Genomic DNA, 25836 nt, shown 5'->3' on the forward strand with positions numbered 1-25836 from the left:
TCCTATGGTTACATCACACTCTATTCTACTCACCCTGGAAATCAAAAACTTATTTATAGCAAAACTAACCCCTATGAAAAAATACTTCTTTGATTAGAATTCACAGCTAACGTGCTACGTAATGAAAATTTTATGAGCTTTTCCCAGATCTTGCAAACTGCCTAGACTTGACTGATGCTCTGAATATTATTTCTTCCGCTACAGGATCAATTCTAAATATTTACCTTTATGAAGCAAATGAAAATGGAATGATGAGAGTTTTTTCTAGGAAAAAAGTGCTAGTTTGAGAAGGATATCAAAAGGATCGATCTCTGTTTCAATGAGCAAGCGAATACTGTTATCAACCCTTATACAACTGTTATACCGTAAGGTTTTTTGTTAGAATACCTTGTTTGAATTGTGAAGAAGCTTGTTAAGTTCTGACATAATTCGGTAATCTGAAAGGGAGAATTTAAAAACAATTTTAGCGGCACCTAAACTACAATATTTGACGCTATATCTTTTATTTACTCTCGGAGTTCATCAAGTAGGAAGCCCCCTCAGGTAATTTTTTTAAATAATTTTGTAACAATAATTTTTCTTCATTTGAAATTAATTTACTTAGTTTTATTCTTTAGAATAAATATATGTAAATTTTAATTAAATCTTTTTTTTTTTTACTTAAAAAAAATAAAGTTTGGTTGAATGTGCGATTAAGTTTGATTTGTCCAAACTGATCCGTTCATTTGAACGACCCATTTTCGAACAACATATGTGGTGTTTCTGTTATCTTCTTTGAACTGAATGTCATTTGTTTATCCGTATTTTTTTTTGACAGCAAGTGTTAACTTCATACATCGTATTTTCAGTCTTTAATAAATTTTCCTATATTGTTTAGTAAATAAATTTTCTAATAGAAAAGAAAATGTGTTTATGATAATTGTTTTTTTATTAAATTGTTAGATTAGTTGAATTATTTTCTTTGTTTTTTTTTTTATATTACTTAATATTAAATTTTGTTATTTATTCAATTTAAAAAACTTTATTAACAATGTTCGCTAGACTATCATTCTATCCAACTTTACTATATAATGTACTCATGGAGAAAGTCACCAGCAGAAATTGGTACGATAGGATAGATGAGACTGTTATCTTAGGTGCTCTACCTTTTAGAAGTATGACAGAACAGGTATGAATTTTCAACTTATCGCATGTTACTATAGTTATGAATTATTATTTTGATTATTAAAAGCCAGTTAATTTTAATTTGGTAAGGAAGTTGTGACCATCTTGTTTGGCTGTTTATATTTTCATAAGTCTTGCAGCCAAGCAAGTCTCTGAAGTGGCTCTTTTACAATGGCTTATTCAAAAAGAGGGTTCAATTTTTGACAATTGCATCAGATCGTCGTTAATAATTCCAGTTTAGGCAGAGGGCATTGCCCTGATTTCCTGAAGCTGTAAAAGATTCTTAATTATACAAATTTTTGGTTCTAAATAACTTAGATTGCCTTTTGCACTTATTTGTTTCACAACTTTTCCTTTCTGTAAGGCTGGTCAGAGTTGCGGAATGATTCGTGTTCAATTACCCATTTCTATTCAGGAGTTGTATCTTCCACGGTGATATGTGGAACACCACATTTTTCTCACTTTTTTCTAATCTTACATTGGCCCATAATGTGGCTTGAGTGGCTGTAGCGATCACATTCTGAACATATTGGCTCACCTCGCTCAGACGTAGTTGAATACATGACTTCTCCGAAACTGCGTCCGTTTGATTTTACTTCCGTTACTCTTTTGTTTATCTTTATGAGAATGAGTTCTAGCTGTCCCCACGAACACTCGTTAATTACTTCTGTTATTTCTTCCTTGGCCATTCCCCTACTTATTACACCTCAAGTCCGTTAGTATCTTTGGATTCATCAAACCATATAGCTCAGACTTTGCTGTAAATGCTGTTCTTGTTTTCGCGGACCAAGGCATATCTTTCCGCGAGAAAATTTGATAATCTCAACAACTTCGAAACTAGAGTACTGGAAATTTCTATTATTTCAAGCCCAGAATAATAGTATCAGCGAAGGAGCCAATATCTGGCAAAAAAGATGTTCGCAAGGAGCTATGTTTTAAACATCAATTATGACTTATGTATTTTATTTTTATTTTTTATAGAACCGGTTATTTTTTAATAAATAAATATATAATTCGCTTTTTTACAGTTAATCAACGAAGAAAACGTACGAGGAGTAGTCTCTATGAACGAAGACTATGAACTTTACATGTTTTCAAATACAAGCGCTGTAAGTTACATTTATCTTTATCTTTTCCTAAATTAGGGAATGCTTATTACTCAAATAATGCCATTTTTGTGATGGGTTTTCTTTGTAAGAAACATTGTATAGGCTGTAATCTAGGTTATTTATTTTTTTTTACTTGTACCTTAAAAGTTTTATGACGAATCTATCGTTCACCGTTCAACTCTGTTATCTATTTCTGTATATATTTCTCAAAAATCTAAATTTAGAATGGACTGAAATGTGCAGTTATATATTTCTATTGGGCAGAAATAGTTAAATGTACCTTTTTTAAAAAAAAAAATAAATAAAAATAAAGCAATTTGCGCACTGAAATTTTATGGATAACCCTGAAGCCTACCATGGCAGCCTGTACAATTTTTCTGAAAATTTCTTTCATAAAATGTGTTTAAATATTGAAATTCCAATAAAAAGTGACATAGTTCAAATTCACAAAACCACTTCCACAGAAAGTTCTGTTAAACAAAAGATAAATGTAAATAAAAAGCATTAATTAGCATAGATACTCATTTTTTGTGATTATGTTATATTATCATAGTCATCTTGGTAAAATAATAACAAAAATTTACCAACATTATATAAATTCCCTTTCTAAATTATTTAAAATGGTTTACTTTTTTTGACAAAACTGTCTGTGGATTTTGTTTTGTTTACTTGAACTATGAGTCACTTTTCTAATGGCATTTAAATATTTAAAAGTACAAAAAGGGTACTATGAATCACATTTTAATGGCATTTAAAAGTAAAAAAAAGGAACCATGAATCACCTTTATCACATTTAAGTAGTATTTAAAAGTACAAAAAAGGAATCACGAATCACTTTTTAATGGCATTTAAATAATTAAAAGTAAACTATGCTGCTTATTATTCGTAACATAAAATATAAAAAAAAAATACAGTTACAAAATATGTGTTAAAATAAAGTTAAAATAAGAAATATTTATTTTGCACATTTGTATATTTTTTCAGAAGTTGATTACTTTTTGAATGTCACTCGTGAAGCCGAAAAATTCCTAATTATATAAAAAACAAAAGTTGAAAATAATTCTTTCATTATCTGATTAAAAAATTTGTCTACAACTCACAGACAATGTTTAAATAAATATGTTACTAAGTTTGAAAATGATTAGCTACCATCGAAACAAGATAGATGTAGTAAACGAAATAAAATGAATACTCAGAGATTTTGCAAAGGTTTTGTATAAAGAAAGCCTATCATAATATCATCTTGAATTGACTATTGTCTTAATAGGAAATCAAGAAACCATTTTGATGGTAATGCCTCTTTGTACACTTGAGTTCAAGCAGCAATCGCAAGAGCTTACTAATCTTCGAACTGAACCGAAGTTTGTACATGGATACACATCTCTCTATATAATGGAGCTGCCTTTAACGGATTTTGGATGCCATGTACAAAATCTAAAACATCTTATTCAGTGTGAAAGTCCTACTTCTTAAAGACGGAATTTTTAAAGACTAGTTGCTGAGATATAACGGGTTAAACTTAATGAATTGATCAAGATAGATGGACGGATTACTTCTATTAGCGCCTATAGACTTAGTGTCAGAACTTGCAGGCGATAAGCATCATCGGGTCGGTCTTCTCTTTTTATCAGTTTAAACGAGGAGTAGGATGTATTTTAGGAATATTACGAACAACAGTTTTCTTTCTTTCACGCTTACTAAGTATAGCAATGGGCTATCAAACTTTCGAAATTGATTTTATATCTAAAATACTCGCAGAATGCTCTAACTTCTATTCCGTTTTGGTACGATGGTCTCTTTATTGATGTGATTTTTAAGTATCGTATCCACTTAGATTTGATTTGAACGCGGTGTGGGTCCTCTTCCAGGTACTTAAGCCAAAGAGGCTTATAACATCCCCCTGATTGTATAGGTGAGGCCTCCCCTCTTTGTAAGGTCCGAGGACTTCTTCAAATTGTTTTTGTAATATGATTTTTTCTGACTTAAGGGTGCCTAAGATCATATTAAAATGTAGCGATTCCTACACAGGAATTCATGTAGCGACCTGGATATAAGGAGCTATTTCTTATTTTTCTTTCACAGTCTGCCCAGAGCCTCGTGAAGAGAACAGAATAAAGAAAATAATTATAATAGTGTGAGTAAGCGAAGGCATTAGCTCAGTGGTTAGCGGGAAGATTTCCACGTAGAGATGCCGGGTTCGAATCTAACTGCAGCTTACTGGCTTTTAGATTTTCTCTTCCCAGAAGATTCTTTTACAGCTCGCTGTCCAGTGATGGACACTGTTGTCTGTGTCGAGAGGACACTGTTCGGAGGCTGATAGTGCAGTGTAAAAAGTTTCGGCTGCCAGTTACCTCAGATGTTGACGCTCCTTAAATTAAAAAAAAAAGTTTGAATAAGTCGTGCGATTGGTTTCACCATTTAAAAAAAAAAAAAATTCTAAAGCATTCACATTAAAAATTGGTTCTTAGTCAATATATTATACATTTTTAGATGTGATAGTTACTAATTCAGTCTGTTGGTAGGAATGGAAGAGTCACAATGTAGAGTTCCTTCAGTTGAGCACCAGAGACATCTTTGAGGCCCCGTGTCAGAATAAACTCATCCAAGGTGTACAATTTATAAAAAAATTTTCTGAATCAAACGCTAGTGTATACGTACATTGTAAAGCTGGCAGGACTAGAAGCGCCACTTTGGTTGGATGTTATCTTATGTCCGTAAGTATTTAGTGTTGTGTATTTTTAGGTCATCATGTAAGCACAGATCGAGAGGGGCGCTCGCTCCTCTTTCCTCCAAAATCCAGATGAAATACATTTTTTTTACAATAAATTTTATTGAAAATAAAATAAAAAATACTTCAAGGTGAGGTTTTTTCATAGTTGCTAGAGAAAGTTTTTAAAAAAGTCTTTATTGTTGCCCTAACGTTTCGGGTACCATTGGAGAGCTTGTTTCTGTTTAAAGAACTGAATATGCAGTCACTCCCCATTTCTGAGCTGAGGCCTAATCAATTCGGGGTGTTTTTTAATGCGCTTATTAAATTGGTGTGTATACGCAGAAGTGTAATTCATAAGCAATAAACTAAAGATACGTCGTTGGATATTTAGTTTAGGTGCCAGCAAGTAAATCCAACTGTAAGGTAGAAGTTAGTTGTAGCAAAAAAGTTTATTTAACACAGTATTTCAGGTACAAACTAAATAAAAAAAAATACTGAAACAATTCAATCTTAATACAACACTAGAAATCTAAAGGACCAATATTTTAAAAATATAAATCGAAAGACAATGTTGACACTTCGTTGCATAGAAACAAAACAAAAATCTCTCTCATTCAAATAAAAATCAACTTTTATAAATTAAATTCATTAACCAAGAACTTCCTATATTTCCATGCATCAACACATATTTAATCAAAAGAGGCCATTTAAAACCGTTGAACAGTAAAGTTTCAGAGATTTGCAATTTCAAGAATGTAGAGCTCAGCGGTAATATACGAACATTTTTATATATGTAAAAACAATAAAGGGAATCAAAAGATTAACCTGTCAATTTTATCTGAGATTTTGCAGTCAAAATAAGTGGGCCCCAAATAGAGTTAAATGGCTATGTCTCTAATTTGAAAGAGCATCAATAGAAGGTAAGAAAGTGCAAGAAAAAACAAAAATGATTAATAAACAAACCAGAACAGAATTTCCAAATTTTTGAAGTAGGCAGTTACAGCGTCAATTACAATCCTATTGTTAAAATTATATATTTTTTAATAAACAGAAATAACATGCTAAATTTAAATTATCAACCTTGGTGAGATAATCATTCCATATTGTTCTTAGTGGAATCTGGACAAGCGTGAAAGCTTTCTATGAGAACGTCCTCCTCTTGCTGAATTTAGGGGTTAATAATATGTCGTGCAACACTTTTTAAACGGCAAAATATGGAAATTTCTGTACTTGATTTTTAACCAAACGGGCTAATGTCTAAGTGGAATTTCAATTAATCCAGAAGAGTAAGATTGGTATTAAATCTCGATTTCATTTTAAAAATTGTGCGCAAAATTATTATTTATAAAAGTCAAATATTATTTCTTTTGGTTTACTCTAAGTAAATAGTAAGATTAATTTGACCGGTCCAATGACCAGTTCTAGTATTTTTTTTTTGTCTCCGGGTTTTTATTGATAATACAACTTTTTCTTGTTTGACAACATTGTCATTATTATTATTAAATTGCGTTATGAAAAGTTTGTGAGTGTTTCATACCTCATTTGAAATTACAGAAATATGGATGGACTCCGGAAGAAGCTGTGGATTTTATGAGAAAAAAACGAGCTCACATACTTCTGCATACGATTCAATGGGAAGCACTCAAGACTTATCACGCTACCTGCATCAACGATTCTAACAATCTCAGCAGTTCAAACAAAGTGCAGATGAACGGCAATCCGTGACCATATTTCGCCTTCCAAGCGACCATCACTTACTTTAAATATAACTGTAAGCTTTCTTAATCTTAACAATTTGCTTAGTTCTGTTCACAACAAGTATTGCGAGAAATTACATTTTCCATACCGCATTTACATACGTTAGTAATAATTGGATGTTTACGAATTTGTAACACATGTTTCAACCAGTTTCTTTCAGTGGATCGTAGCTGATATAATTCCTTGGCTTGCAAAAATATATTCTTGCACTGCAGTTTTAACCTCAGGGTTCAATTTTCTCGCGCAAATAAAGTATGCCAGTAATCAGTTAGAGTTGAGTCTGAACTGGTGGGTTAAAAGAAGCTCAATGACATTAATTAAATTTTTTCTCTTGAAGTTTGGCCGAACCCATTATCTTGCTACAACAAAACATGTTTGCGATTAACCGAAGCTAGATAATGGGTGGACCTGATTAACATAATTTTATTTATTTGTCTAATAATTCATAATGAATTACAATTTCATAGTTGTTGAAAACCGAGCAACATCGACTTTTCCTCAATGAAGTAAACTAATTGTTCTGAGATATTGGTGTCACTGAAAGTATCCCACTCTAATCGCACGAACAACACTTACACTGACACTCTCTCACGGTGAAAAACTCACACGGTACACATTGGACCTGCAGAAGTTGATGTTGTCGAACTACTTTAGTTTAACGTACCCACCGGCAAACTAGCTCATCATCACACTGTATCAATGTACTTAACACATTTAACTCTTTCAGACGCGTACATTTTAGACACAATGGAACTTTAGGAAACCATATTAGAAAGCGTGTGAATTTCGCCTGCAGCCGAACTCCATATTTTTCAAGCCAATTTTATGCAATATCATCTATACATAATCTTATCTACTCGCCTAAATACTTGGTCATATTATATGAAATATTTCCCAGGAAAAATTTATTTTGCTGTGGGCACTAAGAGAACTACATACTCAAGCATCCGTCTCTACAATGTAAATTTACGGTATTCATCAACTGCACAATATGATCGGAAAATAAAGCATTGTTAGAAGTTTAAAATGGAAAGAAATTTGTAAATCGGAAATGCAATAAGTTTTGTCAGTGACTTTAAATTGAAACATTTTCTCAGAAAAATTTGTACGAGGATTGTTATGGTAGATCTACAACTGTTGTTAAGTTACTGTTAAGTTGTAATTAATCACCTGCCGCTATATTTCTGCTGTTCATGGTGAATAACATGTTAAAATGCAATGGTAATTTTATTAATAATTCTGTTGCAGAAAGGTGCTAATGTTGGAGGAATATTGAAGGTATTGACAATGCAAGAAGATATGTTTTTCTACATTGATTGGTCCCTCCTGTTACTTCAGTAAAACTTAGAAGCAATGTTATTTTTGAAATATCTTTGTTTTGTTAATTAATGTTATTTGAGGTTTACGATTTTATAGGGTTTTCAAATATTTTAAGATTTAATGGAGAGGTTTCCTCATTGTCATTTACTCACAGATACATTAGGTTTCCTACAAAATCGCGGAAGTTCTCAAATGTTGAGGTAAAGTCCAGTGGCTACTTCTTTTGGGGCAATTGTGTCATGGGTGCTGAACTGTATTAAGGTGGCGGCTTTAATGCTTTGTCAAGTCTTATTTGATAAAAAAAAATGAACTCAAGCCATTCTCTTTGAAGAAAAGACTTCAATTTTCTAATGTGATGAATCATGTTTCATTTCTGAGTGTGTTTGAGCTCCCACCTATACTGTATCCAGATGTATTTTTTTGCCGTCACAATTGCATCTTTTAATTTAATTTATGGGTCTTAACAAGTCCTCTGAGCACTTTTGTAAACTTAACTTGAGAAAGTTGATCTGACATTATGGTGATGATCAACATCGATCCTGTGATCGGAGTATTTAAGCCTCCATTCAGAGTACCAGTCTATCATAAAGTTAATCTTTGAACTTAATTTAGGACCTTAACCATTTTGTGGACCATAGCTCGGGCACAGTTTTTCCAACTAAAAGTTAGTTACCTCCATTTGCTAAACTTGGTAGAAGATGAGGTAATCTTGTTTTTAAATCCACAAAAGTAGACAAACACCCTACATATCATAAAGTAACATTTTAGCTGTTGTTAAGAAATCTCGTGATGTTCAGAATATTCTGTATGAAATTTATTTTAAGTGGACAATGTTCGTTTAGAAGGAACTGCCCAACATTTTCATGAAGCTAGGAATGTTAATAACTATCGATGGCTATCAAACTTGAGCTACTCTTGATGTGATTTCCTCACAGGAATCTAACCCTGGATACTCGCGACAAAGCCGGATGTGCTAAAGACTAGCTACGCGTGCAAGCCCGAGACATAAGAGTTGCATGGTTCTCTCTAAAGTAAACATTATATAGCTCAACTTAAGGACATTTTTTTAAATGTTATTATTTTTCAAATATAGTCCATCAAAATAGATTGCCGTAAGTTTTCTTTCTGCCAGTTTTTTTTGGATCCATCGCTCATACCTTACCTTGGGTTTGTAGTAAAAAATAAAATATTCAACTTCGGCAGAGTTATTAAGTTAAGGTTTTTTTCAAAGAAAGTGCATCAGTGATCAGAAGTATTATAAATGGTAGGCGGATGGAGCTAGTAATAGTATAAAAGTAGTTAAATGCCTTAAAGACTTAATTTTTTATTTCTGTAATCTGTCGGGATGTGTGCCCAATTATCATGCCAGAACAAAAACTTGCTTTGCGATTTATGAGGGCCGGTGTTTAGCAACTTTCCTTGAAATTAGTGGCACTAAAATTCCATAAGTCGAGGAATGCCCTAAAACAAGTTCTTGATTAATTACTTCTTGTTCTTAGAAAACTTTTTACATTTTTTTTATCGATTTACTGATTGACTGTGTTCCAAACACTTGGATCATCAGTCTTAGGATTTCGCCAATAAAACCATTTCTCATCAATTGTCACTATTACTTTGTTGAAGCGCTTGTTGGATGGATCTTCAAAGAGCAGTTGGCTGCCTGTTGAGTTTATAAGTTCAAGTGTACGCCAATCAAAGACAATTTGCTTATATTGATCTCACAAAGAGGTTGGTTCTCTCTTTTTTCAAACAAACTGCCATTGCCAAGGGAATCGGTGAGGAATACCGCGTAATTCATGTTTTTTTTTAACGGTCCCAATACACCTCGTCGACCGATAAACTTTCTCAATTTCTCAAAAAAAATATGTTCGCCTGTTTCCTCAATTTGTACTGTTCCACTCCAAGCAATCCTGCTGAAATAAATCAAGCTCCAACAATATGTATCCATGGTAATTGTAAGAATTAACTATTTCTAGTCTTTTTCCTTCCATGTTCCATTTTTCTATTTCTTTGCTAACCTCCCACTTTTCCGGAATACCGACGCTTTTGTTTTTTTGAAAATAAACTGCAGTTCCAGGTTTCACAGTAAAGCAAAAGTCAATCATCTCCTGCAGAATTTTTCGTTCTGGCGCCAATAAAACCAAGTCATTAGTGTACATGAGGAAACGGATACTCACTTCCCCCACCTTAATACCACTTTCAATGAAGTCAAAAATATCATTTATAAATAATAAAAATATACTAGGGGAAAGTAGACAGCCCTGCCCTCAGTCCTACCGACATAACTAACGTTTCCCATGGTCCTTTACTCTTCCAAACAGATGATTCCATTTTTTTTATATAAAGCTTGAAGGGCATTTATGAATTTATTTGATAAACCTAATGTAAAGTGTTGATCAAACACTTAATTTTTATCTGGTAAATGAAACGCTGTTTAAGTTCAATGAAACAGCAGTGCATTTGTTGATGTTTTTTACGAGTTAGTTATTTAATTAAACTAAGTTAAAGATATTGTCTGCAGTGGAATATCCTATCTGAAACCCCGCCTGACATTCGTTTGAAACATTATTTTCCTCTATCCATATTCATTATCTTAACAATAATAAACTTGAAAACAGCTTTTCAATATAATCAATAAAGGATATTCCTCTGTAATTACTTACAATATTCTCACTAAAACGGTAATTTTTTTTTTTTTATACTCGCCTTTTATTTCTTGTTTCTTGTATTAATTTACAGAGATTTAGTCGTGCAGTTTTTTTTTAGGCGCATGCTTGGCATAATTTCCATTGTAACAATTCTGTGATAAACCTTGTTCTTTTAATTAGATGACATTGAAGTGCTTTAGAGGTTTAAATTTGTTAGAAAAGTTGCCCAGTTAGTTGGATGTGTTCCCTTGTAAGCAAAAGACAAATAACTGTAGTAATAGTTGATTTATTGGCGGATCAAGATCATTGTATAATCTTATGTGAATAAAACTATACAATTCGCTAAATAGGTTTCATGGTAATATAACTACTTGAAATCCACTTTTTGCGCATCCATAACGATTGTAGCTGGCAAAAAAAAAAAAAAAAAAAATTAATATCACGTGATCATCAGGTACATGTAGTAGCGTTTATATCAATGGGGAACCAATGAAGCAATTTGACCTTGATCCGCCGATTGAGCTGACTACTATTATACTCAAGATCCAGTTGGAGCAATCTCTTGCTAAGCTATTGCAATGGCAGAAGATATAATTTGGAGTCCAGTAAAACTCCAAGCCAGACCTTGATCTACAGTGCCCATGGACCTCCGAAGCCTCCCTTGTTTTCTTTAGTTAACAGTTAGGGGGAGATAAAAAAAAATACAATCGTAAGGCCAGGACAAAGAAAAACACTCCATACTCCTTGAATATTATCATTTACTTTTCTGTGACCTATCATAATCTTCAAGTAAAGCACAACTTTGTCAAGTAAGATTTCTTTCTGTCCAGCATTGTGCACCCAAACTAACTTACTTTTTCAAACTGCACGACTTAATCAAGAAGTTATAGATGAATTCAATTAGTAAAGTATGTAAGTTTGTTAATTACAAGACATATTCTATTCAGTTGTATTTTTGTTATAAATAAATATATTTATTTTATTGTATGTGTTAAATTACACTCAAGTTTTTATCAAGTAAAGTTTTTTATTCTTTAATAATACCTGGTTAAGATCAAGTGAATTGCGAGTAAGAAGTAAATTAGGATCACTTTTTGTTTCTACATTGTCTGTGTATAAACAATACACAAACACTAGACTCTCTATAACCGCAATTCTCAGGGTTTTTCTTTAAACTACAAATTGTTACTAAAGGTTTATTTCAATGAGGTTCCCTATAATAAAACAACTTTGCTTAAGTACGAGTACATAAAAGTAAAGTAATGCCTAATTTTTTTTTAGGCGGGTTTTACGTCTAACTATCAAACTACTAATTCGTATAATATATATTTTACGCATTTTTTTTTACATCGTACCCCTATTTTCCATAAATCTTATTTGTTCAAGCAGTCTCACTCTGGAATCCTAAACTATAAACGATAGAACTTACTCTACTACTTCTTCGAAGTATTGTACATCAGTGTTAACCGTTGTGAATTTAATTTCATTAAGTATTTGTATTTTTTTCGGCTTTTTAAATTATTCATTTAATTATTACTTATGTATTTATAGTAGATTGTTACTTTTTATTTCATAGGAGTTCCTATTTGTTAGTGGCCATTATTCTCTCAGGTCTAACCACCCGATATGTACTAGACTTTTTCGAGGTGGCGTTCTCTCATCAACCTTTCAAGTCATTTAAGGTCTTCCCTCCTTAGATGTGATCACATTAGGGCTTTCTTTAGGCATCTTTCATTCTCCTATCGTATCAGATGGCCCCACCATCACTGAAAAGTTTTTCATTTAATTTTCTGATGATATTTTTTTGATCACCCATTAGCTCTTGAATATCTTCGTTCCAATCTCTTTGCAGTTCTTATATTCTGCAACTATGTCGCAAGCCATTCATCTTCATTGATCGTAACTTTTTCTTGTGTATCTTTTACCAAGGATTTGCTCCTTTATCTCGAGGATTATAGAAAAAGAGCACATTTATAAGCATGCTTATAGAAATACGTTGTTTTCCCACCTTTGTGTTGTGTTGAATGGAAATAAAATATGAATTATTCTTAAGTAACTATAGTTTTCTATAAGGTTCTTGATAATTTTTTGTGACCTCTTTCGTAATTCCGGGTGCTATAAGCTTTAATCTTCTACTCATACAATCCTCTTTGGTTCATCAATAGAGATGAAATAGAAACCTTCCTCAAAAACGTTTCTCGAAGATCAGTGCCTAAAGAGAATGAAGCAGTGAATGCATCCTTTCTGGCAATAAAGTAAATGTGACCTTGTGGTACACGAATAGTTAGAGAACCCACGAATGATCTGGGTTTGGTGTGTTTGAACTGAGAACGTTGAACGCAAAAGAAATATTGATACATTCTCTAGATGTTATTCTTTCCGATAGCCAGGTTGTCATTAAGGCTGTAAGCTCTAATTTCATCAGCTTGAAATTTTTTTGTGAATGCCTCGGAAAATAATGATCAACCAGGATAGAAGAGTAAGTAGGTGAAGTAAAATTAGAGGCAAGTATAACCTTTCAACAGTCCTAGAAGTGCCCTAAAATGAAGTGCAAAAATGTTTCAAGTATAACTAATACTGTGTTCAAACTATAAAACAATGGGTTCAATTAGTGGTTAAAAAAAAACAACAAAAAACATGGAAGCCGTTTCGTGAAAATTGCAATACACTTAAAAATCTATTGTGTGAAGGTAGTACATCCGGTAGTAGATTTTGACCTTAAGCGAATTACTAAGTAAATTCAAAAATTTGTAGGATTGCAATGCTTCTTTTTATAGAAAAAGTAAAAATCCGTCTCTTACTTGTTGCTCTACAAGAAGTCTTTAAGGAGGAACTCCTTACTCAGTGTTATCAGTTTCTTTTTCCGTTTCCTGAAAAGTTTAGAAAAATGGGTAATGGAATTTTGGAAAGAGGTTTGATGAATATTCATAATCGTAATTAATGATTATGGGAAAGCCATATTTCTTTTTGTATTATACTGGCCATAAAAAAAATCACAAACTAATTTATGAGAAAAAAACATTTTAATTTTTAAAGCAAAATATTTGGTAAGCTAGAATACGGGACGAATACTATTTTGACGTTCACCGCAGTGAATTGAACACAACTGGAGGTAACTTCAAGCCGGCGACCTCAAGCCAATCCCCCCACTAAACTACCTGTTTAGTTACTAACATTTTTAGTTTCTTTAGTTACTTCTAGGCACTGTTTTCTTCTTTTACAATTTAAAAGTGTAAGAGAGGGGATGGAAACGTCTTGTATAATTCTTCGAAGAGTGGGGAACGCACACCACTTCTTTTTCTATCCAGTAAAAAAAAAAAAATAGTGATTTAATAACTCGGGATTATTACTATCTACTTACAAACAAGTATTGCTTCTATGTAGTACTTCTAGTTTTAGTATTTTTTGAGGTGATATACTTAATTAAAGGACTAGTTAATTAATTTTACTTTTTATTTGTACGGAGAAGTCTGTCATTAATTTGGTTTAGTGTTAATGTACAAGAATATTAATTCAGAAATATTTTTATAAATTAATTTCTATAAAAGGTGTAGTGCTTTTCCACATAGTACCACTCACCTGAGCAAAAATTATGGACTTATAACTGAGTAAGTAATAACATTAAAGTTTTTAAAGTTGTAAATGTATTTACTTATTGAAATAGTTTCTTTAAAACAACATTTTTAAAAATTAATACTATTTAAAGGAGCAATAAACTTCACTACAACAGAAATTAAAGTTGACTTGAATTATAAGTCAAGTTTAACTTATTTATTAATTTATTATTTATCAGTTATTTTAATTAAATGTCCCCTAAAAGTTTTGCCTAAAATTTGAAAAGCCTAGAAGTTAAATGATTTATAAATTATTATTCTTTTTTTTTAGTTCTGTTTTGTAGGTTAAGTCCCCTATCAGGTGAATGAGTTTATAGTTTTAAACTTGCAAGTTTTTTAGAATGTCTAAAATTTTGTTTAATTAAAAACTAAATAAATTTAAAGTTATACACTCCTCACACGACTTTATTACAACTATTTTTTATAAAGTTCATAATTGGTACAAATTATACATTAAACTTTTATTAAAATTATTTCTTGCCTTCAAAAAAGAAAAAAATTTACTGTGATGAAACTGTTTTTTTGGGAAGGAAAGTATACCGACATAGCTTCCCAGAACTATCGCTAAGAATTCCTTTTCATGAAGCAATAGGTCTTTGAGTTGAAGTATTTTTCATGGGGTAAAAATGATATCTAGTGTGAACGGGATATTTTTTTTTTTTTTTAGCTTAATGTAATTTAATTTTTTTTTAAACATACAATTTTATAATAAAATATATATTTTTTTTTTTAAACTTACATATATTATACATAATGTTAGTTGCTCAGTACTGTGGCACTTCCGTTATACTGTTATTCTCCCAACTCTGAATTTTGGATAAACAGATGAAAACTTACCCTATCTCTGAATCCTGATAATGAAATTCATTGGGGAAATTTTTTTTTCAAATAATAGCTACAACTTTGTAGCGTTTATACAAATACAAAATCATGAGAATAGTTTTTTGAAAAAAAAGTTGTAAGCTACAAACTGAAAAACCTTTTTGAATAAATTTGATACTTGCGGTTGAATCCATTTGAAATTTTTATTTACTTTTACACAGGCGATGGGGCCATACATTACCACAGAAATGGTACATTAGCGGAAAGCATGCCCTAACCTTTAAAAATTAATTGTAAATAAAAGTTGTTTTAACTATAAATAAGCAATTTAGGGTCCTAATTTTAAACAAAATCTTTGTCATAGTTTTCGATTCGATAAAGTGATATTTCCACTAGTCCAGCTGATTACGTCGGGACCGATATTGGTCCCTTAATCCAGCTATTAAACTTAATGCGATTTTTTGTTTTTAAGTTATGCCGACCACTATCTACGGATAGACTCACACACGTACAAATTGATCGCACAATTGGGGCAAAGAAGTTACTTCGAAAACATCGATTTTTTTTAAAAAACCTATTCCTATTGTAACCTTTCATTTTTAAAAAAAAACAGAGATTAACTGGACTGACTTTTAAAAACAGTTGTTGACAGTTGAACAAAAATCTGTCTGCCATTTTTCATTTCTGGTCTAATGTTTTTAATCAAAGTTAGAATTTAACCTTTCTATTTTTATTTATTTATTTTTTGCGCATCAGCTGTGTGTATTACATTAGCACCTCTATCATTTTTTTCCCCTTTCTCAATTGGTCTACTCGAGCTTAGATAATACATGTTGATCCTGCTTGATTTCCAATTACAATATCCTGTTTAGCAAGTTTGGTGGAACGGTAGGTCATGTAGATTCTTTTATTCCTAATTAATGTTATTATTTAATTTTTCTGATTTTTACATAAGTAAAATACCAGAGAATTTGGCTTGAGAAATACAAAAATAAAAAGATACATAATTAAGAAGTACACACAAGAAAGAGAGAATGGAAAAATCAAACAAAACTACAAAAAAAATTATAAATGTGAATTTAATTTTAAATAAATCACACTGAACTTTGAGATAACCTAAAAAAAAAAAAATACACAGGGTGATCCATTTAAAACGCACCAATCGCTAATAACTTTTTAGGAAAGCGGAATTTCGAAAAAACTCACGAGGTAAACTATATGTTTTTTTTGGTTTAGTTTTCAAATTTTCCACCCCCGATGCTGTATCTTCAAATTTTTGGCAAAGTTACAGCCAAAAACCTGGTCGGGGTTTCATAAGGACCACTGGTTTTGACAATGATTATGAAAACTACATAAAAAACTGTAAAAAATGACGTTAACCCCGTTTCGATATCCCTAATATTAGTCGAGATATTTAAGATCAAAGTTACAATTTTATCTATTCGCGAACGGTTTTCGATATTAATTTTCCAACAGAAATACACGTTTTGGGAGGTTCTCTGACTGCAAAAAAAAAAAAAAAATGTTATTGGTGACGCAAAGTAAAAAAATAATAATAATTGAAGATTTTAAAACATGTGTGATGTAATGGTTGTGGGCGAATCAGGATAAATTTGTTTTAACATCAAATAAAAAGCAATCATCACATCATTTTAATGCACCCAGTATGCAAGACTTTTTAATACTTTCTTGTAATAATAATAATATAAATCAATTTCTTATGAAAGGAAAGAGTCAAAGTATGAATTAGTTGGTCTAAGCTATTCTAATACTTAGAGAACTTTCCTCAGAAAATAATATTAGATATTAACAATAAGATTAATGTGTTTTGGATTTAATACAGTACAGTACTTGTTAGTTTAGTATGCACTCAGATATTTAATTCTTGGATCAACATAAAATGGACAAACTTAAAATTTATGATTTAAATCATCGAATGAATTACGTATTTAAAGTAGAGGACAATGGACTGCCGTGTTGATTCTGCATATGGCTTTACGAAAGTAAAAAAAAATATTTGTTTACTAGGAGAAACACCTGATTTGGTTTATTAATCTAATTCTATCTAAAGGTAAATCTATTGTCAAATATGGCTGAACTGAATTTTTACAAACATTTGTATTGCGACACAAAGAGCTCTGTTTACATGTTGCTCGTATAAACAAGTGTTTGTTTTATATTTTCTTAATACTTTTTTTTTTTTTTTTTAATGCTTCAATACTAAATGGGGATATTGTTCAAACCACAACCAACTACGAGGTCGTTTGAAAAGTCCGTGCAAAGTCAGAGAGATAGCACCACTGGCGCGTATCGAGGTTATGTTTAGTTAGTAGCATCTCTTGGAAGAACACACACCAAGTTTCAGCCAGATCGGTCTATTTCTTTGTGTTTGGCATTCGTTTGAATCAAGGAAGTCGAGTGATTTTCAAAAAATGGACGAAAAAGAATTTCGTGTGTTGATTAAACACTACTTTATGAAAGGCAAAACGCCTCAGGAGACTAAAGAGAAGCTTGATAAACATTATGGTGACTCTGCACCTTCGATTAGAACAGTTTATAAGTGGTTTCAAAATTTTCGGAGTGGCCATATGGGCACAAGTGACGCTGAACGTTCTGGACGCCCTGTTGAGGTTACTACTCCAGAAATGATTGATAAAATCCATGATATGGTGATGGATGACAGAAGAGTGAAGGTGCGTGAGATTGCTAGTGCTGTGGGCATCTCGAATGAACGGGTACATAATATTTTGCATCAACATTTGGACATGACAAAGCTATCCGCTAGATGGGTGCCGCGATTGCTCACGCTTGACCAAAAACGAAATCGTGTGAAGTGTTGCAAGGACGGTTTACAGCTGTTCCAGAAGAATCGCAGGACTTTAAGCGTCGTTTCGTCACTGTGGATGAAACATGGATACATCACTACACTCCTGAGACCAAAGAACAATCTAAACAATGGGTTACCAAGGGGTAATCTGCGCCAAAAAAAGGCGAAGACCGTTCCTTCGGCCGGAAAGATTATGGCGACTGTCTTTTGGGATTCGCAAGGAATAATCCTCATCGACTATCTGGAAAAGGGTAAAACTATTACAGGTGCATATTATTCATCGTTATTGGACCGTTTGAAAACCGAGCTGCAAGAAAAACGCCCACGATTGGCCCACAAAAAAGTCCTTTTCCATCACGACAACGCAACAGCTCACACCTCAGCAGTTGTGGTCGCAAAATTAATGGAAATAGGGTTCCAACTCGTTTCACATCCCCCCTATTCTCCAGACTTGGCTCCCTCGGACTACTATTTGTTCCCCAATATGAAGAAATGGCTGGCGGGAAAAAGATTTTATTCAAACGAGAAGGTGAGTGCAGAAACGAATGGCTATTTTTCAGACTTGGACAAATCCTATTATTCGGAAGGGATCAACAAACTAGAGCAGCGTTGGACGAAGTGTATAAGCCTAAAAGGAGACTATGTTGAAAAATAAAAAAGGTTTACCCCCAAAAATTAAGTAGTTTTTATTTTTGCACGGACTTTTCAAACGACCCTCGTATATCCAAAATCAGAAATTAAATATTCTGTAATTGACTTGCCCAGTTATACTTGGAATACATTACTCGAAGACACCCATGTAGGGATAACATTTTATTCAAACAAATTCTGGGCAATTTATTGTTACATATTAGTAAAATTTTCAACCACCAATAAATTGTAAGTTACAAGATTTGCAATTTTAACATTATTGTATCTTGTTTCTAGTCTTATTATTATGTAACCTGGGGTTTGGATAGGCCAATAAAAGAGGAGGGTATGTTTATTATTATTACGAGGGGCACTATTTATATTTTGAGCCTAATAATTAAAAAAAACTGTAATTTGACATTGAAAATGACTTTATTGTTTTTCAAAATATTCTCCTTTATTATCTATACACTTCTGCATGCGTTCGAACCACTTGTCAATGCATTTTTTCCATTCCGCTTGAGACACCTCCAAAACATGGTTTTTGAATGCATCAACGGCTTCTTCTGCCGACGAAAATCGTTGTCCACGTAATTTATTCTTGACGTTCGAAAACAAAAAGAAGTGCCAAATCAGGACTGTACGGCGGATGATCCATTAATTCGATTTTTTGAGTGCTCAAATAGTCGGTTGTTAGACGAGATGTGTTACAGCTGGCATTGTCTTGGTGAAGAATCATCCGACGGCGCTTGTTTGTTTTCCTTATTTCATCGAAGACTTCCGGCAAACAAATGGTTGTTTACCATTCAGAATTGACCTCTAAAGGCACTCTTGCCACATGACCAGTTTTTCCGAAAAAAAACAGGCGACCATTTGTTTCGAAGTACTTCGAGCGCAAACAACTTTTGTTGGATTTGGTTCATCTTGAAACACCCATACAGTCGGCTGCTGTTTAGTTTCCGGCTCATACGCATATATCCATGATGCGTCACCTGTTACAATCTTATACACGTCTTTTGAAGCACCGCCATTGTATTTCTTAAAAGCATTTGTTTGCACCAATCGACAACGAGCATCTTTTTGAGATTTTGTCGAGATTATGTGGGATCCAACGAGAACAAACCTTTTTCACGGCTAAATGATCATGCAATATTTTATATATACTGGTGGAACTAATGCCTAAGGTTGCCTCAATCTCACAGTATGTCACATGACGATCTTGCATTATTAGTTTTTGCACAGCATCAATGTTTTCTGACACAACAACTGATTTTGGACGACCTTCACAACTTTCGTCGATGAGCGAACTTTTTGAAGAAGAGGTGTAAGAAAGAATATGCATATGCAAATTATTTTTACTTTTACTGCAGTTTACGTAATTTAAAATTTCTTGAAACAGAAAATGCAAGCAAATGTCACATTATACATGTTCTATAAAATGATTGGTTACTCACGTGATGATAACTCACCGAGAACCCTATTGATAATCGAATGTTCTCTCAAATTAGCTTCAAAACAAAGTGATAGACCTAATGTACGTACTGTTAAAAGTGTGTGAAGTGACTGCCCAGAAAATTACTGGATTTTTTTTTTTTTTTACCGTTGCACTTTCGATGAAACCGGATGCAGTATTCTGTAAACATAGATCATCATTATATGCCCGCAGTATCTACTCTCCCACCTGCCAAGCCAAAGTTCATCTACCTGCAGAAGTGTGACTCGCAAGACTCAAGAACCATTAGGTAATAGACTGGCCTCTGTTGGACTCGTTTTTTACAAGTTGACCATTGCCTATGTGGGAGAGTTCTATTTTTTATAAGGATTGGCCATCTTGCTATGCAACATCTGTTTCCTGATTATTTTTTTTATGATATTTTTATGGATGATGTCGTTTCTAGACGTAAAAATAGAATTTGAAAGCTTTTTTCACTCCTTTTTTTAAACATTGTCCACTGACTTGAATATTACCAAATTTTTCTTCGCCTTCGAGTAGTCAAACCATCTACTGTGTTTTCACCTACTTATCACTAACCCCTATACAACGCTTTAACCTTGAGCCCCTAGATATGTTTTTCTTAAAACTGTAGGAGCAACAACCTCTACAGTAGGCCCAGGAAACTGCATTTCAGTTTATAAATTCTGCCCCCTGGGTGGTCCAAGTGATGGCGAATTTCCATTTTTACAGGTTATCTTACACAATTAATCAGACTTATATTTACCCACTCATTTTCGCTAGTTGATTCTAATGCTTCTATTGAAAAAAAATTGCATTATACCTTGATGTACATTTAGAAATTAAAACAATATGTAGTTGGGTACATATCAATAAAGTTAAATTCCTTAGGGCATTTAGCACTAAGGATGTCTTTTAATGGGTTAAAATTTAATGACTAAAAACTGTTATTATCGTTAAATATCACAGGTGCACACAACCTTTGCTCTGGAAGTATTTTTTCCAGTTCATGACTGAATGTTTCATTAATTAAAACTGTCCGGTAGGACAGTTGTATAAGGGTTGATCGTCAAAAAGTGCACGAAAAAGCGTAACGTTAAAAAACACCCAACTTTGACAATTTTTTTCTCTTTTTCTATAAAAGATAAAATTCCCAAATTTTCTTTAAAATATAGAGCAAACCCTCCTTTATAGCTGTAATTTTTTTGCAACCACCCAGACCTAATAGATTTCGAGAAAAAAGTTGCCGAAAATGAGCAAAAACGGCATTTTCAGAAATTGTTGTTCTTGTTCTTCTTCTTCTTCTTCTTGTTGTTGTTGTTACCTTTTTTGTAAACTACGTAGCGCCTAAACGCGTGAACCGATTTTCATGAATGAGGTGTCATTCGATTCGGAATTTTATGTAGATGTGCCTTTTGGGGGTCTCGACGCTGTACACCGAATGGGAGAGGAGTTAGCCCCCTTTATGTAAGGCCCCTTCAAAATTATTATACTAATTACTCTGTAAATCTTAGCCCGATTTTGATAAAATTTGGTAGGATGATGGGGTTAGGGCTCCCCTATGTAACATTAAAGCGACGATCTGCTCTTACACTAGTTAAGGGGAAGTATAGCAATCGTTTCAAATTATCGACACGTGAACTGATTTTCATGAATGAAGTGTCATTCGAATCGAAATTTTGTACAGATTTGCACTTTAAAAGTCTCGTCGCTATGCCTCATATGGAGGGGAGTTTGCCCCACCCAAGTAAGGCCGTTTCTAAAACTATTATTACCAATATTTCTATAACGCTTTGTCCGATTTTGATAAAATTTAGCACGAAGAAGTGATTAAAGCTCCTCTACATGGCTGTGAAGTGCCATCATGCTCTTACACCTACTAAGAGGAAGTACTGCAATCGTTAAAATTATCAATGGGTGAACCTATTTACATTAATGAATTGTCGTTCGATTCAAAATCTTTGCCTCTTTGCCTTTTAGGGAGAAGTACTGTAATCGCCCGTTTATTTTTCTTACTCCTCTTAAAAGGAAGGTCTGAAATCGCAGTTTAAATTTGCTTTTTACGTACAAATACCTTCCTATTTTATATAAAAAGGCTTTCTCAAAAAAATTGTTGTTGAGGATGGTTTGGGGACCGCAACTATAATCATTCTTTAAAAAGATCTCTCCAGTGGTAGTTACGGTTCCTACTTAACACCTTATCAGGTTATAATGATAGAATTGCTTATTCCAAATTTAAAAAAAACAGTAAAGCAGATATGTAACTTAGCAAAATAGACAAAAATGAAAATCTATCCAAAAGGTACAAAAATCTCCTTAACAAAAACTTACAGTTTAAAAAGTTAAGTATAAGGGTTGATTAAACGCCAAAAGGTACACAAATCAGCATGTACCCAACATTTCATTCAAGCTTAGTTGATATAATTTAAGTAATTTTGCTGCATTAACTTTTCCTTCACATTTTTTAGAATTTATTAGATGTCACAGACCCTTATGCTGGCCATTTTCATCTACAAAATATTTGTTCAAGTAGCACTGTAGATTGACTTTAATATCTATTAATCTATAATAATCAAACTATTAATTACAGGTTAAAAAGAAAACGTTATAAAAAATAAAAAAAATTACGAGGCTACAAAATTTAAAAACTTTTTTAAAAAAATGCTTACACCAACATACATCAATGATTTCGATTATTTTATTTTTAATAAAAATCGTCGGTTTAAGTTCATTCTTCGATTAAAGTAATTGTTATTTTATGTAGTAGTCAAACGTTTATAATAATAGGTAATAATTATCTGGCTCTATCGCAAATAATATAGTTTTCTTCAATCACACTCTCAATGTAGCTGTTCTTCTCACAATGTTATATATATGTTATGTAATATAAAATAAATAAGTATTGCATACTTTTAGGACAGCTAATTATTCCAGTATTTTACTATAAGTAAAATTAAATTACAATTGAGAAATGAATAATTGTTGTTGAATAATCTACTTGTTATTAACTGTGTGTTATTTGTGCTCACGAATATTTCGGTAAGACGAATTCAAGTCTGAAATATTGTTTTAAATCCTCCGTGATTCAAATTTAAACAGTAGCCGACTCTAACTTTGTCTTTTTCTACTTTAACATGCATGTATAAGATGTGACAACTTCAGAATAAAGGGCATATTAAAGATAAATCAGAAGAATAATTTGGAATAGAGTTAAAATAAAGTACCTATTTAAAAACGAAGATATAATATACACTTTATCATAATTATAACCAAATAATATTATGAACGAACTGGCCAGCATAAGGGTCTGTGACATCTAATAAATTCTAAAAAATGTGAAGGAAAAGTTAATGCAGCAAAATTACTTAAATTATATCAACTAAGCTTGAATGAAATGTTGGGTACATGCTGATTTGTGTACCTTTTGGCGTTTAATCAACCCTTATACTTAACTTTTTAAACTGTAAGTTTTTGTTAAGGAGATAGAAAAAAGAGGAATGTTTAGCCCACTTATGTAAATATTTAAATACGTCCTTAAATTATTCCACATTTCTACTAGCTTAATCAATTTTTACTTAAATTTAAAAGTTCATCATGATGGGTAAAAGACTGAAGATTATTAACTTTTACTTGCATTTCTGCCAGTATTTCTTTGCTTATTTTGCCTTTAATAACATTTTCAACACGCGATGATTCATTTTTAACGAAGTCATCTCCTTTATCTAACATTTTTCTCATTATCTTGACATAAGTTTCTGCAGCTTTATTTTCTTTTGCTTTGTCCCACAGTTGTTCTGCTTCCAATAACAATTTCTTTCTTTTTGCAACATTATTTGATTTTATAAATGCCGCTGCTAATTTATCAAAGGTTTCTAGACAACTGGGAAGGCCCAATATACACAGTAGATTTCGATCTGATGAACCTCTTCAAATTATCAGCGTTAAAATCTTTATCATCTTTATTTAAAACAAGGATATGATTGAAATCAGACTTATATAATCCTGAGTTAGGTTTAAAGGCTATAAAATACATGAAGCAGGTTAGATGCAGGTAGCCTAAAGTGGGTATAACGTACCGTACAAACTATTTGTTTGACCTATTTACAATTAACTTGCTGCAGGCAACTATAATATTACTTTCACGCAGGTCAGCGGACTTCGCAAATAGGCATTCTAATATTACTTTGTGCAGGTTGATACCCTTTATATCGACAAGACGTCACTAGCAGAGGTAATCTACGTGGATAAGGTTTTTGCCCATCTTTAATATATATATTTATTTTTTTTTATATCTTTGGTTTCCTTAATGTTTTTGTTTAAAAGAAACAAAAATAAAACATTAATTTGAAAATATGTAATGAAGTAAAAGTTTGTTTCTAATTACAGTAAAAGCTCTTTATTCGCGGGGTATATGTTCCATATACAGGGTGTCCCAAGCTATATGGATAACGACTTTTTCTCGGAAACTAAGATAGCTAGAAAAAAACTAAAAAATACGTGTTCCCTTAGTTTTTTGTTAGGAATCCAAATTTAATTTGTAAATTTTTTTCGGTGCTTCCAGAAGCGAGATACAGGCACCAACTTCATTTTTTCAAACGGGGAGGTGGGGTTTTTATTTCAGAAATAGATTCCTCTATTTTTTTAAAGAAACTTTTACTCGAAAGGTTTTTTTCTGTGAGCGATATTTTAGAAGTTATGAATGAAAACATGATTCTTATAAGAAATGTCATAATGATAATATTATAACGGTTTTTTGATTGAATAAGAAGAAAAGTACTATTTTATCATAAATTTTACTCCTCATTAATATTACAGATCATGCTCGAAATGGCCTCCACCATTAGAGATGCATAGACATGCACTTTCCTGCCCCTTACTGCCAAAGAAATAGATTCAGCTTTAACCGAGTTACAGGCATCTATTATTCTCTGCTTTAGTTCATCTACAGATGCATGCCCGGCTTGATTCTGATACACCTAGATTTAGAAATGCTTTTAGATAAGCAGAAATAAGGAAAGAAAGAAAAAAGTTATGAATAATCAACTTGTTTTTCGGGTATCCCTAAAGGAAATAGTCCATAGGTGTCAAGTCCTGTGAGAGAGGTGGCTACTGAATAGCCCCCGTGTCGATATAACATGCCCATCAAATTGCCTATCGAGATATCTCTTTACATGCCTCATGGTGTTATATCGACACGGGGGATATTCAGTGGCCACCTCTCTCACCGGATTTGACACCTATGGACTATTTCCTTTGGGGATACCTGAAAAACAAGGTGATTATTCATAACTTTTTTCTTTCTTTCCTTATTTCTGCTTACCTAAAAGCATTTCTAAATCTAGGTGTATCAGAATCAAGTCGGGATTGCATCTGTAGATGAACTAAAGCAGAGAATAATAGATGCCTGTAAGTCGGTTAAAGCTGAATCTATTTCTTTGGCAGTAAGGGGCAATTAGCAGGAAAGAGCATGTCTATGCATCTCTAATTGTGGAGGCCATTTCGAGCATGATCTGCAATATTAATGAGGAGTAAAATTTATGATAAAATAGTACTTTTCTTCTTATTCAATCAAAAAGCCGTTATAATATTATCATTTTGAAATTTCTTATAAGTATCATGTTTTCATTCATAACTTCTAAAATATCGCTCACAGAAAAAAACCATTCCAGTAAATTTTTCTTTAAAAAAATAGAGGAATCTATTTCTGAAATAAAAACCGCACCTTCCTATTTGAAAAAATGAAGTTGGTGCCTGTACCTCGCTTCTGGAAGCACCGAAAAA

The 25836-nt window shown here is 32.6% G+C and overlaps 2 protein-coding genes across 3 annotated transcripts in view; both read left to right on the forward strand.

The window, feature by feature from the left end:
* Window positions 1-733: 733 nt before the first annotated feature.
* On the forward strand, window positions 734-11731 carry LOC141461802 (phosphatidylglycerophosphatase and protein-tyrosine phosphatase 1-like). Its single transcript, XM_074143144.1, has 5 exons — window positions 734-1168; window positions 2193-2273; window positions 4796-4987; window positions 6538-6754; window positions 7990-11731. The coding sequence occupies exons 1-4, from the start codon at window positions 1031-1033 to the stop codon at window positions 6706-6708; spliced, it is 582 nt and encodes a 193-aa protein (XP_073999245.1). The 5' UTR covers window positions 734-1030; the 3' UTR covers window positions 6709-6754; window positions 7990-11731.
* Window positions 11732-13983: 2252 nt separating this feature from the next.
* Window positions 13984-25836, forward strand: part of a (arc) — a 50412-nt gene continuing 38559 nt past the window's right edge. For both annotated transcript variants that reach the window (XM_074143140.1, XM_074143141.1), the window contains exon 1: window positions 13984-14317. The gene's annotated coding sequence lies outside the window, so the exon portion shown is untranslated. The remainder of the gene's footprint in view (window positions 14318-25836) is intronic.

This window comes from Rhodnius prolixus, unplaced genomic scaffold, assembly GCF_049639745.1.
Source record: "Rhodnius prolixus isolate KJV_2025 unplaced genomic scaffold, Rpr scaffold_12, whole genome shotgun sequence".
Classification (NCBI taxonomy): Eukaryota; Metazoa; Arthropoda; class Insecta; order Hemiptera; family Reduviidae; genus Rhodnius; species Rhodnius prolixus.

Coding starts and splice junctions, on each gene's coding strand:
- LOC141461802 (XM_074143144.1), top strand. CDS start 1,031: ATGTTCGCTAGACTATCATTCTATCCAACTTTACTATATAATGTACTC. Junction 1,169..2,192: donor TTAGAAGTATGACAGAACAG/GTATGAATTTTC, acceptor GCTTTTTTACAG/TTAATCAACGAAGAAAACGT. Junction 2,274..4,795: donor TGTTTTCAAATACAAGCGCT/GTAAGTTACATT, acceptor GTCTGTTGGTAG/GAATGGAAGAGTCACAATGT.